The 15,507-nt window shown below is 53.7% G+C and overlaps 1 protein-coding gene across 4 annotated transcripts in view; it reads right to left on the bottom strand.

Annotated features, from left to right (window-relative positions):
• TBCD (tubulin folding cofactor D) overlaps positions 1-15,507 on the bottom strand; it is a 142,485-nt gene that overhangs the window by 106,157 nt on the left and 20,821 nt on the right. For all 4 annotated transcript variants that reach the window (XR_011246826.1, XM_069541844.1, XM_069541845.1 and 1 more), the window contains 3 exons: positions 14,964-15,096; positions 2,104-2,149; positions 534-666 (listed from right to left, as the gene is read on the bottom strand). Coding sequence is in view for 3 of the 4 variants with exons in the window: in XM_069541844.1 (XP_069397945.1) it covers positions 534-666; positions 2,104-2,149; positions 14,964-15,096 (312 nt within the window). In the remaining variant the exon portion in view is untranslated. The remainder of the gene's footprint in view (positions 1-533; positions 667-2,103; positions 2,150-14,963; positions 15,097-15,507) is intronic.

The following is a 15,507-nucleotide window of genomic DNA, read 5'->3' on the forward strand; positions in this document are numbered from 1 at the left end:
TATGGCAAAAACCACTCCAATCTTGTAAAGTAGCCTCCAAATAAAGTAAATTAATTCTAAAAAAATACTGAAGACTGTTAAAAATGTAGTACCCCGGCACAACAGAACAAGCTGTTTCCACGGGACCCACTTGGACCACTAAGACATCTTTTCCATCCTCAGAAAGAGACAGCTCTGAGTAAACCCTGAGGAGTGAGCCTGAAACCCGGACTGAAAGGACCAGAACAGAGCCTCCCCTGCGGTGTTACCCGCCAGTGACGCTGCCCTACACTAGGACAGGCACTTTCAGAACGAGGGGCAAGCTTTCCCTCTCATCAGCCCCACTTCAAAATTCTACCTGGAAGATGTGAAGTCAGAAAATTACCCAAAGAAAAGCTGTTCCTTTCAAAATCAGAAATGCTCTTGGGACTGGGGAAAAAGAATGGAAGCAGGAGGACACATGATTAGCCCACTGTGCCCAGCAGCCTGAAGCCCTGGGCCCCACACCAGCCTCCAGACACCCTGGCTGCACGGTCACCGCTCCGTCCACCAACCTCCATCCGGCCACCCGGGGCTTCAGGAAGGTCAGGCCCAGCCGCTGCACGAGCTTCACCCCCAGCTTCCGGAGCAAGGTCTGGTTGCTGTCAGGGAGCCTGCAGCTGTCCAGGCACTGGAGAACAGTGGCAGCTGCAAACACAGAACACCCTGCTCAGTTTGCTGGGAGGGTTTGTGTGATCTCCCGAACCCACCAACCCCACCTGACATGCACAACATCAAAGCCAGACACTTCCCGGGCCCCCCTCCTCCAAGTCAGTGCAAAGGCCTACGTCTACGCTGTACCCCTTGAGCTCTGCTTCACAGAGCAGACCCCTTCACCTCATGTCATTTACTAAGTGCATTGGAGCTGGACCTGCTCCACCAGGCATCCAGAGGTGGAATGCAGAGGAGCCCAGGGAGGGAGAAGCAACTTGAGCAGAGGGGCTGGGTGCGTGCATGGTGGGTGGAGCACACACTAAGGGCCACGAGGACCACGCAGACAGACTTCGGTGTGAGGCTGTAGGAACAAGGAGGGATCTCCACAACCAGGGGAGCAGTGTGATCAGGCCCCCTGCCACTAAGGCTGGTCAGGGTAATAAGGAGAGCATCGGAGAAGGCGGAGGCGAGGAGAGCACACAAGACCATGTTTCGTGTTGAGACAAGAGCAGGGCGGTTTTCAAGCCAAGTTGTGATGGCTTCTGGGTAACTCCCCAAAAGACCCAAACGTCATACAGTGACCAGCCTGGGTACAACTGATGGTAACTCAAGATGGAGTCGGGGTCTGCATGTGCAAGGCTGTTGAGGACAAACACGATGATGCTGAGTGTCAACTGCTCACGTTCTCAGGTGTGACCGTGACATCAAGATTATGTTTCTTAAAAGAGTGAACAGATGCCAGTGGGAAGACAGGGTGTCCGGGGCGGGGGGGAAGGTGTGTGAGGGGAAGCATGGATGAAACAGGATGCCCATGCATCAAAAACCTGAAGCTTGTGATAGAAACATGAGCGCCCGCTATACCAGTGTCTCCTCTGTTGTGTATATGAAATGTCCCATGATGAAAATGTCAAGAAATAAACAGACTCTACTGCCCAAATCTGATCCACGCATCTTCTAACACACAGACTAAGAAATTTCTCTTGTTCCAGGTAGTAAGCTTTCCCGCAGCAAGAATGACTATATAGGTTTTCATAAGCTGAAGTTTAATCTAAAATTAAGAGAATGAGACGAAAAGGGCACATGATGTAGCCATGGTGCCAGCAAGAATGCAGCTGGGCTCCCAAGAAGTGAGCTGAAGACCTCAGGGCTAGGTCTACATTCCAAGTCCCCAGGATCGAGACCTGTCAATCAGGAACCCAGACCTCCTCCCGTACAAGGCCTGAGGCCAGACTTAGATTATTCACACATACACGCACACACATACACACACAGAGAAGACCCAAAAAAAAAAAAAAAAAAAAACTATGACAACATCCAAATACAGCAAGCCACAAACTTTCGTGCCTATGAATAAACTTAGTGAGACACATTTGATCAGAATTTGGGCAAACTCATGTCACAAACACATCCTCACTTACAAATAAATCTTACCGTAGGGTAAACAGTCTTCACGTTTTCCATGTTTAAATATTTGTGCCTAAAAAAAAAAAAAAAACTATTAAAATATCACAAAAACCTTTACAAATTTAAAACATAAATTATCAAAACAACTAGTTGCAATCTTCCAAAATTTTTATCCTAAACACTCGCCATGAGTAACAAAATTTGCTATACAAGAAAGAAATTACGAGACTGAAAATCTTCCAAGTGGGCAGCATAAACCAGGGACGCAGCCTGAGGTGGGGCTCACTGACGCATGCCGGTGTTGAAGTAAGGGCACTGGCCTGTAAGGAGGAAAAAATCGCACCAGGTTCCAGGAACGGCGTGTAACTGAAGGTAACAAAGGATAAGAACTACAGGTTGAATTATCCCACACAAAGGTAAGCCTCCCACAAACTCATCCTCAACCTGAGTCAGCAAAGGAGAAAGGGCCCCTCCTGCATCGCACCCACGTGGGGCCAGCAGGCCATCAAAACCCTGAAGTCCTCAACCTGAAATTTTACCCTCTGGTTTCAAGTCTGCACAGAGAAAGTGTTAGTCACTCAGTCGTGTCCTACTCTCTGCGGCCCCATGGACTGTAGCCCACCAAGCTCCTCTGTCCATGGACTTCTCCAGGCAAGAACATTGGAATGGGTTGCCATTTCCTTCTCCAGGGGATCTTCCCAACCCAGGGATCGAACCCAGGTCTCCTGCATTGCAGACGGATTCTTTACCATCTCAGCCACCAGGGAAGCAAGTCTGCAAGACTTGTGGTAATTCACACAGGTACCCAAGCCCTTAAACAAAGAGCTCTAAAGCTGAGCACCTTTAAGAAAACAGCTAAGGAACTCCTCCTTCAGGAATAGCTTTTAACTGGCACAGGAGACTACTTCTTAGACCATCTGAAGGTGCATGGGCCTGACTTCCCTGGACCCTGTCCCCCAATACCAGGTCCTGCCGGCCAACGAGCTACACTGAGTTGAGATGAAGAGGGTGACACTTAGTCAGCGGCGTTTCATGTGGAGACTGACCACCCGAGAGCCCTGGACGCACCAAGGCAGGCACACAGGGGCTCAGACCCACAGGCCCAAGACATCCCAGTACTCAAAGCACCAAGGAACCTCCTAGCCAGCAGCCGACAGCTCCACCACCATGTCCCAGCACGTGGGAAAACATCCTCGCCACACCAACCCTGCTCTGCACCTCTGCTGCAAAGCCCCCCGGCAGAAGTCACGCGCTCCTCTGCACTTTCTGCCCTTCTCTTCCCATCAAGGCAACCCCAAAACCATGAGCCAGCCATCAGACTGGGAAGTTCAGGGCACTTCGCTCCTCCGTGACACACACTATAAATGGACAAGGACCCCCAGACATCCACAGGTCACATCTGAAATATACCCATTTCAGGACTGGTAAACCACTCCCCAAACACTTGAAATCTTTGCCTTTACAATCTGCATTTATGACAAGTGGGAAAGTCACCCAGATCCCCGAGCTTCTTCCTGTTGAACTTTGGAAGCTGTCAGGGAGGTGGCTCTGTGGAAAGGAAGGAGGAAACCATCCAGCAGCCGGATGAGTCTCAACAGGATGTGGAAGCCCCCAGGCGAGCCACCCACGGCCCCAGGCATAGCACTCTGCACCCTGCTCCAGCAGCAGCGGCCACAAGAGCAACCCTCTCAATGCCAGCCGTCAGCCTCCCACCCAGACTGCCAGGACAGGCCCAGTGGACTGGCTCAGAAGGACAGAGGCCCAAGCTGGTGGCCGCGGATCTAGTCTGGGACCAGGAGTAAGGAGAGGGCAGGCCACACCTCGAAGCCCACTGCCAGCCCTCACCTGCCTCGCATCCCTCCAGCTCTACCTTGGCCTCCCCAGGGAGCCAGGCCAGCTCTTCACATGGGACCCAGACAGTTCAGACCCCAACAATAAGGCTCACAGGACACACCACTGTTAGATACTGCTAACTTTAAAGAACTAAATGTCAGGGTTCGCAACAATAACCTGGCCATGGTGGTCTCAGCTCTGAAGTGCCTCACGTACAAACCAGGACAGAGTGCCCGGCCAAGGATGGGGCCTCACTGAGGGTCCGGCTTCTCCTCCAAGCAGAGCAGGGCTGGGGGGAAGGGGTGCTCAGGGCTGGCCCAGCCCAGGTCATGGCGCCAGTGCACCGTGGTCACACACCACCTCCCCTCTGTCCTCGGAGCATAAGGCCATCCCCACGGCCAGTGCCGCTGCACACAAAGAACCGGAGCCACTAGGTTATGAAAACCACAACACGACAAGCACAAAGTTAGGAAAACCACTCAGGTCTCAATCGACTTTCAAGGTGATAGCAATTATACACTTCAGAACACAAATAAATGTCTTGGTATAAGAATAACTGCTAACACAAATTTTGCCGAAATTTTCTAAAACCATGAAGCACACCCTAGCGCGCCAACAGCTCTAGGAGGTGAAGCAGAAAATACCACCAGGAAGACCTTCTGTCTCAACTTCTGAAGCACCAGAACCACCGACAGCTCTGAACCCTGCCCTCCAAGCTCCACACCGAGCCCGGGTGGCAAGAGTGGAGACCCCGCCACACAGGGCGGCAGGGCGGGCAGACACAGCCAGGTTAGCAGACACGAATGCATGCTGGGCACCACTGAACTCAAAGTGCCCACCCTCCCTTCTCTTCCAAGGGCTTCTACCATCAGAAGTACTACCATTTGGGCATGCTGCTGCTGCTAAGTCACTTCAGTCATGTCCAACTCCGTGCGACCCCATAGACGGCAGCCCACCAGGCTCCCCTGTCCCTGGGGTTCTCCAGGCAAGAACACTGGAGTGGGTTGCCATTTACTTCTCCAATGCATGAAAGTGAAAAGTGAAAGTGAAGTCACTCAGTCGTGTCCGACCCTTAGCGACCCCATGGACTGCAGCCTACCAGGCTCCTCCGTCCATGGGATTTTCCAGGCAAGAGTACTGGAGTGGGGTGCCATTGCCTTCTCCGATGTGGGCATGAAAAAGGACAAATCTGAGCCAGTTCTAGTGAGGTAGATGAACCTGTTAAAGGGAAGGAATTCAGAAAGAAAAATCTCCTATACTAACGCATATATATGGAATCTAGAAAAATGGTACTGAAGAACCATTTTTTGCAGGGAAGGGATAAGACAGACATATGGAGAACAGACCAGTGGACACAGTGGGAGAAGGCGAGTGCGGGACAGAACGGGGAAAGTAGCATCAACACACATATCTACATATACGAGAAGGGAATGGCAACCCGCTCCAGCATTCTTGCCTGGAGAATCCCATGGACAGAGGAGCCTGGTGGGCTACAGTCCATAGGGTCACAAAGAGTTAGACGTGACTGAAGCAATTTAGCAGGCATGCATGCTACATATACATGTGGAGATATATACACACACACACATATACCAACATATATATTGATACATATAAGATAGCTAGTGAGAACATAGGGATCCCAGTCTGGCACTCTGTGATGATCTAGACATGGTGGATGCAGAGAGGGGAGGGAGGTGATATATGTATTAATTATGGCTAATTTGCATTGCTGTATGGCAGAAGCTTCCCTGATAGCTCAGTTGGCAAAGAATCCACCTGCAATGCAGGGGACCCCAGTTTGATTCCTGGGTCAGGAAAATCTGCTGGAGAAGGGATAGGCTACCCACTCCAGTGTTCTTGGGCTTTGCTTGTGGCTCAGCTGGTAAAGAATCCGCCTGCATACCGGGAGACCTGGGTTCAATCCCTGAGTTGGGAAGAGCCCCTGGATTCGGGAAAGGCTACCCACTCTAGTATTCTGGCCTGGAGAATTCCATGGACTGTATAGTTCATGGGGTTGCAAAGAGTCGGACATGACTGAGCAACTTCCACTTTCGGCAGAAATCAACACAATACTGAAAAGCAATTTTCCTCCAGTTAAAACATAAGTTACAAAACAGAATTATTACCATGTGGGGGAAAAATTTTTGTTTTAAAAATCAGTCCTCAAAAACAGCCCGCTGATTATGTGGAATACCCACTGAAGTATTTAGAGGCAGTGGAGTGATTTAAAACAGTTCAACAACACAAGTGTGTGTGGTTGTGTATTTTAATATACACACACAGGTGCACACTAACACATATAACATGCATCCATAACGTCAGGAATTCAAGGACTTCCCAAGAGTCCACAGAAACCAAAAGGATAACCAAGGAATTTTGTAAACTTTATGGCAACAAGTAAGACAACTCAAAGGAAAGTGACAAACTATGAGATTCCAAATTAGCAGAAATGACTTAAAACAGAAAATCTGAATGGACCTGGATTATGTAACAAAACAAAAAAAAAAATTAATTAGTACTGCACAATCTTTCCAGAAAGAAAACCCCAGGCCCACATGGCTTCATAACAAATTCTAGCAAACGTATTGTGTACAACATGCGTGGAGAATCCTCAGCACATTAGGGGGTAGGGAACGAGGAGACCCCTTTGAAAACACATCTTTATTCTATACTTGGTGACGAGCTCAGCAGTTTAGGGGCTGTGCATTTGTCCCATAAGCTTTACTGTTGGGGTGTGAGCTGTCTGGGTCCCATGCGAGGGCCTGGCCTGGCTTCCCGGGGAGGCCATGGTAGAGCTGGAGGGATGCGAGGCAGGTGAGGGACAGCAATGGGTGTGCAGTGAGGCCTGCCCTCTCCTTACTCCTGGCCCCAGACCAGCTCCACAGCTGTCACCGGGCGGACTCTGTACACGCGAAGAGAAGGGTCACAGGAGTTATGGATTCTCCCGTGAGTGCACTCAGAAGCACAGAAGGGGTGAACAGGACCAAGAACCAGAGGCCAGGGCTTTGGTTTTATTGGCTGCTTTGCTTTTCCACAGGAAACGGGGCCGTCTTCACCGGCCTTCCCTCCTGAAAACACACGGTCCAACCCAGTGTGCGCAGAGGACGGTGACCCTCAGCAAGGGGAGGAAGTGGCCCACAGAAACCGTCCGGCCTTTAGATGGTCAGGAGGAGCCATCAGCCAAGCCACTAAATGGGGAGGGTGCCCCACTTCTCACGGACGCATAAGACACGCGCCCACTGCAGACCACTGAGGCAGTCACTCCACACAGAGGCAAGACCATGCAGCACGCACGTCTGAGGCGAGGTGACTGCTCGGGCTCTTCCAGAAACCGGCACAGCACAAGGTGCAAACACACGCATTTCTCAGTAATCGCTCTCAACCACCACACCTTCCAGTCACCACCCACCCAAGCCGGCTCTTCTGCCCGCTGTGCAACCAGCTTCCCTCCCCAGGGCATGTTCTCTAGCCGTAAATCACAGGCTGTCAGCTGCTGGAAGCAAGTCTGCCTGGCTGCCGAGCAGGAGATGCTGGTCTGAGGCCCCTGAAGGCACCACCGAGTCAAGGCCAAGAAAAGCAGCTCCATCCCAGGCTCCGGGAGAAAGGGGCCCATGCCATGTGGCTCAGGGGTGCTATGAGTCCCCAAGAACTATCCTGCGAGCTGAGGAGCACTGCGGGACACCTGGCTGCACGACAGCCCATTCCCCGTCCCTCAGAAGACGGGACATCGCCAGCAGACGGCACGGGGCCAGGAAGGGCAGCCTCCCCCGTTCTGTGCTCCTGAGTCCAGGAGCTGAGTTTCCAGGCTGAGGAGGGCATCGGGCCCCAGTACCACTGTTCCTGATGTGCACACACAAAGGGGACAACACGTGATCAGAAAGGACCATCGGCACCAACACTTCAGTTCCAGGCTGGCTGCCACTCAGAGCTTGACCAATGGTCCTCGTGGGAGCCACAGAGCCCAAGCAGGGCCAAACCTTCCATGGAAGGCAACAAAGGCTAATTGCTGAGCACCCTTCAAGTAAACCCAAAGGCACTGTACAGAGGGATTCTCTTAACTCACACTCCGGGACCCCCCCAACAGGTCAGAGAAGAAACCTCACCACCACCCCTCTTCCACCACCCTCCATTCGCCCACCCTGACATACACACACACACCTGGAGGCTTGCAAAAATAAAAGGGGAGGGAGGGACATGAAAGGTGCCGTCATCTCCCTAAGAAATCAAAGCAAGCTGAAACTAGATGAGGGAGAACGAAGAAATACAGAGGAGAGCTGACCTGGAGGCCACGCCCAGCGGCCACGCAGAGGGACCGGCCCGAGGGAGGGGAGGGCAAGCCAGCCCGCCCAGAGGCGCCTCCAGCTTCAAGAGGCAGCGGGCAGCTGCTCCCCTCAGAGTGTGCCTGCTCTGTGTCCTCAGGGCTGCTGCTGCTGCTGCTAAGTCGCTTCAGTCATGTCCGACTCTGTGCGACCCCATAGACGGCAGCCCACCAGGCTCCCCCGTCCCTGGGATCCTCCAGGCAAGAACACTGGAGTGGGTTGCCATTTCCTTCTCCAATGCATGAAAGTGAATTCGCTCAGTCGTGTCCAACTCCTAGTGACCCCATGGACTGCAGCCCACCAGGCTCCTCCATCCATGGGATTTGCCAGGCAAGAGTACTGGAGTGGGTTGCCGTTGCCTTCTCCACGTCCTCAGGGCTACATACATTAAAGGGAAAAGAAAAAAACTTCCTCAACTATGGAAAAATTCTAATTGCTGAAGTTGAGCTTTCAATGGTTGGGATCAACAGCTGACTATTATTGGCTAAAACCCAGAATGAAAAATTACAATTCTGATAAAACACATTTATTAATACATCAAGTAAACTTAAAAGGATTTTAAGTACATAAATATGTAAATAATACTTAACAGTTATAAAGAAATGTTTAAACAATCAAAACAATCACATCTAGCTTTATCTTCCCGCTGTGTGTTCAATCTTTCCCTAACCTAACGGTGAAATCCCAACCATAAACACACACCTTCACAGGCAGGCAGATGGAGCCCCACCCCAGCCCCTGACCACAGCTTCCAGCGTCCCACCTGGAAAAGGAGGCCGCACAAGAGCTCAGAGGACACCGGACAACCATGCCCTCCTGTCTTCAGACGTCAACCTGCTTGTGACGATGCATTCTACCACCTTATTAGCCGCCGAGCTTTCTCAACCGCTCTGAGCAGAACATGAAGAGGTCAGGATCCTAACAGCAAGCTGCACTTTGATGGTCCCATTTAAATGACCCCTCCCCAGACCCGAGCACTTGGGCCACCTCTGGCCTCACCACCCGGAGGAGCCGTTTTTCCAAGCAGGGGGCAGACGACTGGGAAGCTACTCAGGTGGCTCTCACCTGGCCCAGCCACCCCGACAAAGCCTGGTCAGACACCACAAACCACAAGCAGCCACACAAAGGCACAGGCAGGCTTTCCACCACCCCTAATACATGAATTTCAAATACCATGAAGCTAAAGAAGCTCAAAGCTCTGCCCTTAAAAGGATCAGAATCAATCTGAAGAGCAGTAAAGATGCTGCTGCACCTCGACCTCCACACTGGGAAGCTAAACCCCGAGGATGGGAAAGACCAGAGGGACAGTCTTGGGGGCAGAGCCACACCAGCGGACTTCCGATCCCTCCCAAACGGGCCTCAATAGGACCACTGACTTTACTGCTAAAGATTCCTCAGATGAAAACAGACTCTCAGTCGACTGACGAGTACCAAAACTACTGACTGCACAAACTATTGGCCAACACACGACATACAAAGGATACTAAACACACGACCCCGATCCCAGAAACTGAGAAACGATCAACATGGAGCCTGCACAGCTCCTAGCGCAGAGGTCAGAGGAGGGGCCATGCTCCCCAGAGAGCAGTCCCAAGCAGAGCTGGCTAGGACGCAGGAAGGGGCAGGGGCCGAGCTCGGGAGCCGAGCCCAGCAGGAAGACAGGACTATGTGCAGGAGGGAGACACGAGGAGGGAGACACGAGGAGAAAGGGGAGAAGAGCCTCGCCTGGGACCAGACGGGCAGAGCTGAGCCTACTGAACCGAAGGGCTTTGACGGGGCAGGCCACGTGGGCAGCAGAAACGAGCATGGGACGCAGAACACCCAGAGGCAGCGCCCCTGCCCAGAAGGACCCTCAAGACAGGGTGGGCCGCCGAGTGGAGGGCGGGCAGCAGCGGGCAGACACCCACGCTTGAGGCGAGGACCTGGGTGGAGGCTGGGGGGAGGCGGCGGGGGCAGCCAGCATGGAGTAAAGGAGGGCTGGGCCAGGGAGACACCTCACGCCACGTCCCTGCCGTGGGGCTCGGCACTGGACCTGGCCTGGGGGGCACAGACAGCGCCGGCCGGCACCCTCCTCTGCTACGGGGCAGCACTCAGAACTCGGGCGGGAGAAGGGCAAAGCCACAGCATGGCAGACACTGCCTTGAGCTGTGGAGCCTGAAGCACCAGAGGTGAGCAGAGCCGGAGCTCTGGGAGCGAGGACAGAAACCAGGGACGAAGGTCAGGGAGACTCAGGCACAGACAGCGCGCTGGAGGGCAGGGGAGGCTGGCCAGGCAGCCGGGTGGGTGGGGGCTTCGAGGCGGGGCACCGCCCACCTGGGTGGAGGGACATTGGCCAGACAGTCTGCGTCTGTCTCCCACAGGGCACCGAGCTCTGTGTTGTCTCTCATTCAAGCGTCGGGGGGGCGGGGGGGCGCGGCGATGGCCGAGTCCCTTCCCCTGCAAGCGTGGGCCCAAGCTGGGCCGCCGGCGAGGGCGCACCTGTCCTGCAGGACACGTCACCCCACCACACAGCAGGTGTACAAACCAGGCCGCCGGGAAACGGAGGCCAGCCTCACACCGTGCGTGTTCTAACAAAACCCGTGCACTGGGCCGCCCGCCGCGCAGAAAACAATGAGTCACGTGAGACGAAAGCGGCCTCGGAGTTGGCTGCTCCACGTCTCAGACACAGGGGGAAACTGAAGGTGCCTTATTTCTGCTGAATCTGACGACAACACAGGAACCTTTCACAGACGTGCACACCCTGAAAACGGCCACGTTCAAAGGGTTCTTACCCCACATCCCTCCACCCAGAACCTTGCTCCAGGCAAGTGCTGTGACTAAAATCCCAAGCAGGTTCGTCTGTCCTCTGGCCAAACACCTTAAATGAAACCACTGGGTGCTGTTTCCAAAGAACCCTGGACGGACAGGCATCACACCCTCATGAGAAAGGTTCTGAGTGAGCCAGCGCCTTCTCTCCACCTCCCTGGCTTTTCATGTTGTGACTGTTTCACCCTTTAACAAGGTGTACTTCTGACAGTGATAGAACGGACAGAAGAAGCCTCACTGTGAAGGGGGGATACACCCCAGACGCTGGCAAAGAGGACAGAGCACCCCTGTCCAGTGCCAGGGCGGGGGTCACAGAGTGGCAGGGCAGGGCGCACAGAGAGCCACCCGTCGGTCTGTGAACCTGCAGGGCCAGGGTGAGGCGGGCACAGCTGCCGGTGCGAGCAGACTGCAGCAAGTCCAAATGGCCACCAGCCTCCATTTTCAATACTGTGTTTCCTTTCCTTGAATTTCCTAGATTTCCACTAATCCTAATGCTTAAGGAGGGCCTAAACCAAAGAATGTTTCAAAGAGATAGAATTAAGGGGCCTTCCAATGACATGAAGCCGCCAGATACTTGTTTCCCTCCCACAAGAGTTTAAAAAAAAAAAAAAATCACTGCTGCAAGAGGAATATGCTTCTAGGGAAATAAAAATCAAGCCCCAGTTTCGACGGTACTTGTTACAAGTCCACCTGTTTCGCCTAACCCACACTAATGAGCAGGTGGATAGAGTGAAGCCAAGTGCATCAAAGGAGGCAGATGGAATCCTGAAGCGCAGCACACCTGCAGGTTTCGTCATGCACAGCGGACGCCGAGCCTCCCCGTTCAGGTCTGACGAGCTCATGGCGAAACCGCTCCTGCCCGGGAGAGCTCAGCACCAACACTGCTTCCTCCTGCCCAGGCAGGCAGCGGCAGCAGCAGCAATTAGACCAGATTTCTCCTTCAAAAGAAAGGAAAGAAGGCACATGATTCCAGGGAGACCCTAGGGCTTTGTTTTTTTTTCTCCAGAGGAACCACCGGGCTTCTGAGGCTGCAGAAGAGATGGGCCTGCCCCCGGGAGCACAGCAGGGCCACCTCCCCTGGCAGAACTCTCGAAGCAGGCAATACCCTCGCCGAGGGCACATCTCCCCAGAGAGCACCAGGGCGTGGCTGCCAAAGCACCTCGGCCTGCAGGGCTTCCTCCTCTGGGCCAACACGGGGGCAGGGACGTGAGGTTCAACTTTGCTAAGGCTTTGAGAAAATCACTTTACTCCTCAGGAGGAAGACACAACAGGCCTTCACTCCTCCTGAGTGTAAAACGGGGAGGCCTCCCGGTATAAAGCCCTTCCCCACTTGAGGCCAGTGAAGGGGCAGGAGGGCAGCAGCGGGCTCGCCAACACCTGTGCCCCACGCGGGAAGAAGGAGCAGAACTTGGGAACAACCTAGAAACAAGCAGTGAGAGGATCAAAAATGTTCAAAAAAAAAGAAAGAAAGGACCTCTGGGCCCAGCCACAGCAGAAACTGGGCAGGAAGTGACCCCATGACCTTCTCAAGCCAAGAGGCCCCAGCATCCCGAGGACTTGAGTTGGAGGAGGCCACAGGACCGCTCGCTGGTGGCCTGAGCACTAAAGCCCACCGCCACCAATTCTGGGCGAGGGCCACAGAGGCCCCGCCAGCTGCAGGCCCCAGGGGGTGGTCACCGCTGGCTCCAGCCCCGCAGAGGAGGCACCCACAGCCCAGGTGCCCTGACCCGGATGCAGCAACGGCCTCAGGAGGGGTGGCTTCCAGGCCAGGGGGCACTGCCAGGAGACCCCAGGAGCCTATCAAGGACACAGATTCCAGACTAGGCGGAAGAGGTCTAAAGCAGGACAAACGTGAGTCAGGAAGCGGCACCCATGTCCAGACGGGCCTACCCTGCAGGCCCAAGTGGACTGACAGGCTCAGCGGCGTTCATCAGACCCTTGTTTCTCTATGACCTAAGACTTCTCAATGTGACTCACCCCAAAAAACTAAGAATCCACTTACACTCAAACCTTCAAATAAACCATCTCAGCCCTATTCACCCCATTCTTCACCAGGACTCGATGCGCTGCACACGCCCACCCAGGAACCCTGCAGCGAGAGCCTGGTGACTAGGACCACTCCCTCCCCTCTGCTCCACGCTCAGCACCGTTCTCGGCCAGCCTCCCCCAGCACCAACCCCCAACAAAGCAGAGTCCTCCTGAAGCACCTCCCCACACAGGTGGCTGGAACGAGAGTTGCCTGCAGCCACAAGCTGATACCCATGTTTCGTCAATATGACAGGTGGGTCTGCCATAAAAAGTTTCTAGAAGGCCTCAGAAACACAGGAAGTATAAATTGTTACACTTAAAAAAATCTACTGCTACTACTGTAGCAAGGAAGCGGAAAATATATGCTCAAACAAAATCTTACACAGGAGTTTTCAGATCAGCCTTATTGAGAGTATCTCAGAATTCTGAGTAACTACAATGGAGCATTAAGGAAGGAAGCACTGACAGGCTACAACGTGGAAGTCCTGCGGGAACACGATGCCAAAGAAGCCAGATTCAAAAGGTCACACTGTACACGACTCCACTTGTATGAAACGTCCTCGATAAGCAAAGCCAGAGAGACAGAAAGTAGGCCACTAGCTGCCAGGAACTGGGGGTGCTGGGGGCGACGGATGAGGAGGTGCTGCTCATGTGTGTGGGGTTTCCTTTTGGGGTGATCAGAGTATTCTGGAATTACACAATGGTGACAGTTGTATCTTGTGCATGTACAAAATAATCACTGAACTTTAAAGGGTGTACTATGCAAATTATATCTCAACTTATTAAAAACCATTGTAATAACATATTACATTTATTTACAGAATAAAAGGACACATGAAAAAACAGACATCACCTCAACAGACTACAGGAATTCAGGATAGGTTTTATTTTTCAAGGTTTTTGGTGTTTTGTTTTTTTTTAAATGTCGAGATAGTCTCATCATTTAAATGACAGTCCTTCCTGAAGACACTGTGAATGAAAAGACACAGATGAGAGAACATTCTCGGAGTGGAAGAGGCAGGGCAGAGTGCTGTCCTCTGCTTCTCCCACCTCCTGACCCTCTGCCCTGGGCTATCACGCCATCAGCCCCACTTTCCCCAGGCCCTCTCGCCTCCTACACTGTCAGAACCTGCCACTGCCAAAGAGAGAAGATGGGAGGACACCCAAGAAGATGACATCACACTGAGTCACGGCACAAATGCCCCCGTTTAAACACAGCCCAAAACACCCTGCTCTCCTCTAAGCGGGCCCTGGGCCCTCCAGCTTCAGAGACAAGGACAAAGTCGCCCACTGCAAGGACCACAGGGCCCAGGGAAGGGAGCCACGACCCCAGAGCTTCAGGTGCGGCAGCATCCCCTCCCTTGAAGAATTTAAACTAACCTTTCCTCCCCGCCTACACTAGAAAAAGTCCCACAAGACGAGCAAAGAGCCAGGAAAGGGTGCGGGTCCGGTCTGCACGTGGTGCGAACACCCAGGGCATCTGAACAAGAACAAATTCCAGATCACCTGCCTTGTTCCCTTCACGCTGGTTCTAACCATTTTCCTCTGTAACATGTCTAAGCAGCAGGAAGCCCGGGGAGGACACTCCCCTGCCCGCCCACTGGCCCTGGCTCTGCTCTGTAGGCACCAGTGCCCCCTGGCGGCGACGCACAGCATCACCAGTCCATCCCCTTCACCTGGGCAGAAAGTCGATCGTCAACAGCACAGGGCCAGCCCTGGGTCCCAGGGCCCAGCGCAAAGCAGCAGAGGAAAGAAATCGAGTTGATCATCGTGTCGGGATTCAATGTCTCCTGTGCTCCAGCCACTTCACAATGAAACCAAGGGATTAAACAGGGCTTGTCCCTGCCGTTCCCACAACCCCAGACTGCTGAAGCCCCACTGGGGCAGTGTTCATTTTACCAGGGCCTGCAGCGTCCCGTCCATGGCGATGACCCCCTCGATGGTCTGGAAGGAGGAGCGGGCCAAAGTGCACAGGCTCCAGTCCAGGAAACTCGCCATCTTCTTCTGCTTGACGTCAGGCCGCGTGACAAACCTGCCGGAAGGGAACAGACAGGTAGTGACAGCTCAAACCTGGCCTCGGCTGACAAGAGCCCACCCTTTCCTGGCCTACCACCACTCTCCAATGAAGACCCTGGCCCTCGGGTGGCGATTCCCACCACCACCTCTCTGGAGTTTCACACAGTCCCTCCCCTCCCAGCTCCTGCCTCCTGAGCCCCTGCTCATCCCAAGGCCCCGTGAACCACAGGCCCACCTTCACCCGAGCCCAGCAATGGCCACTCTTTGGCCCGACTTGGCATCCCTTCCCCATGGGACTCCGCACTGCCACCTGCGATCTCCGCTCCGCACCTGCCTCAGGACTCGTTCCCCATCCTCTCTGGCTGCTGCAGAGCCCCACGTGGAGCACCGGCCGTGTCCACGGCCCCACTGTTCCCATCACAGGTGC

This window comes from Ovis canadensis, chromosome 11 (assembly GCF_042477335.2).
Source record: "Ovis canadensis isolate MfBH-ARS-UI-01 breed Bighorn chromosome 11, ARS-UI_OviCan_v2, whole genome shotgun sequence".
In the NCBI taxonomy this organism is placed as follows: Eukaryota; Metazoa; Chordata; class Mammalia; order Artiodactyla; family Bovidae; genus Ovis; species Ovis canadensis.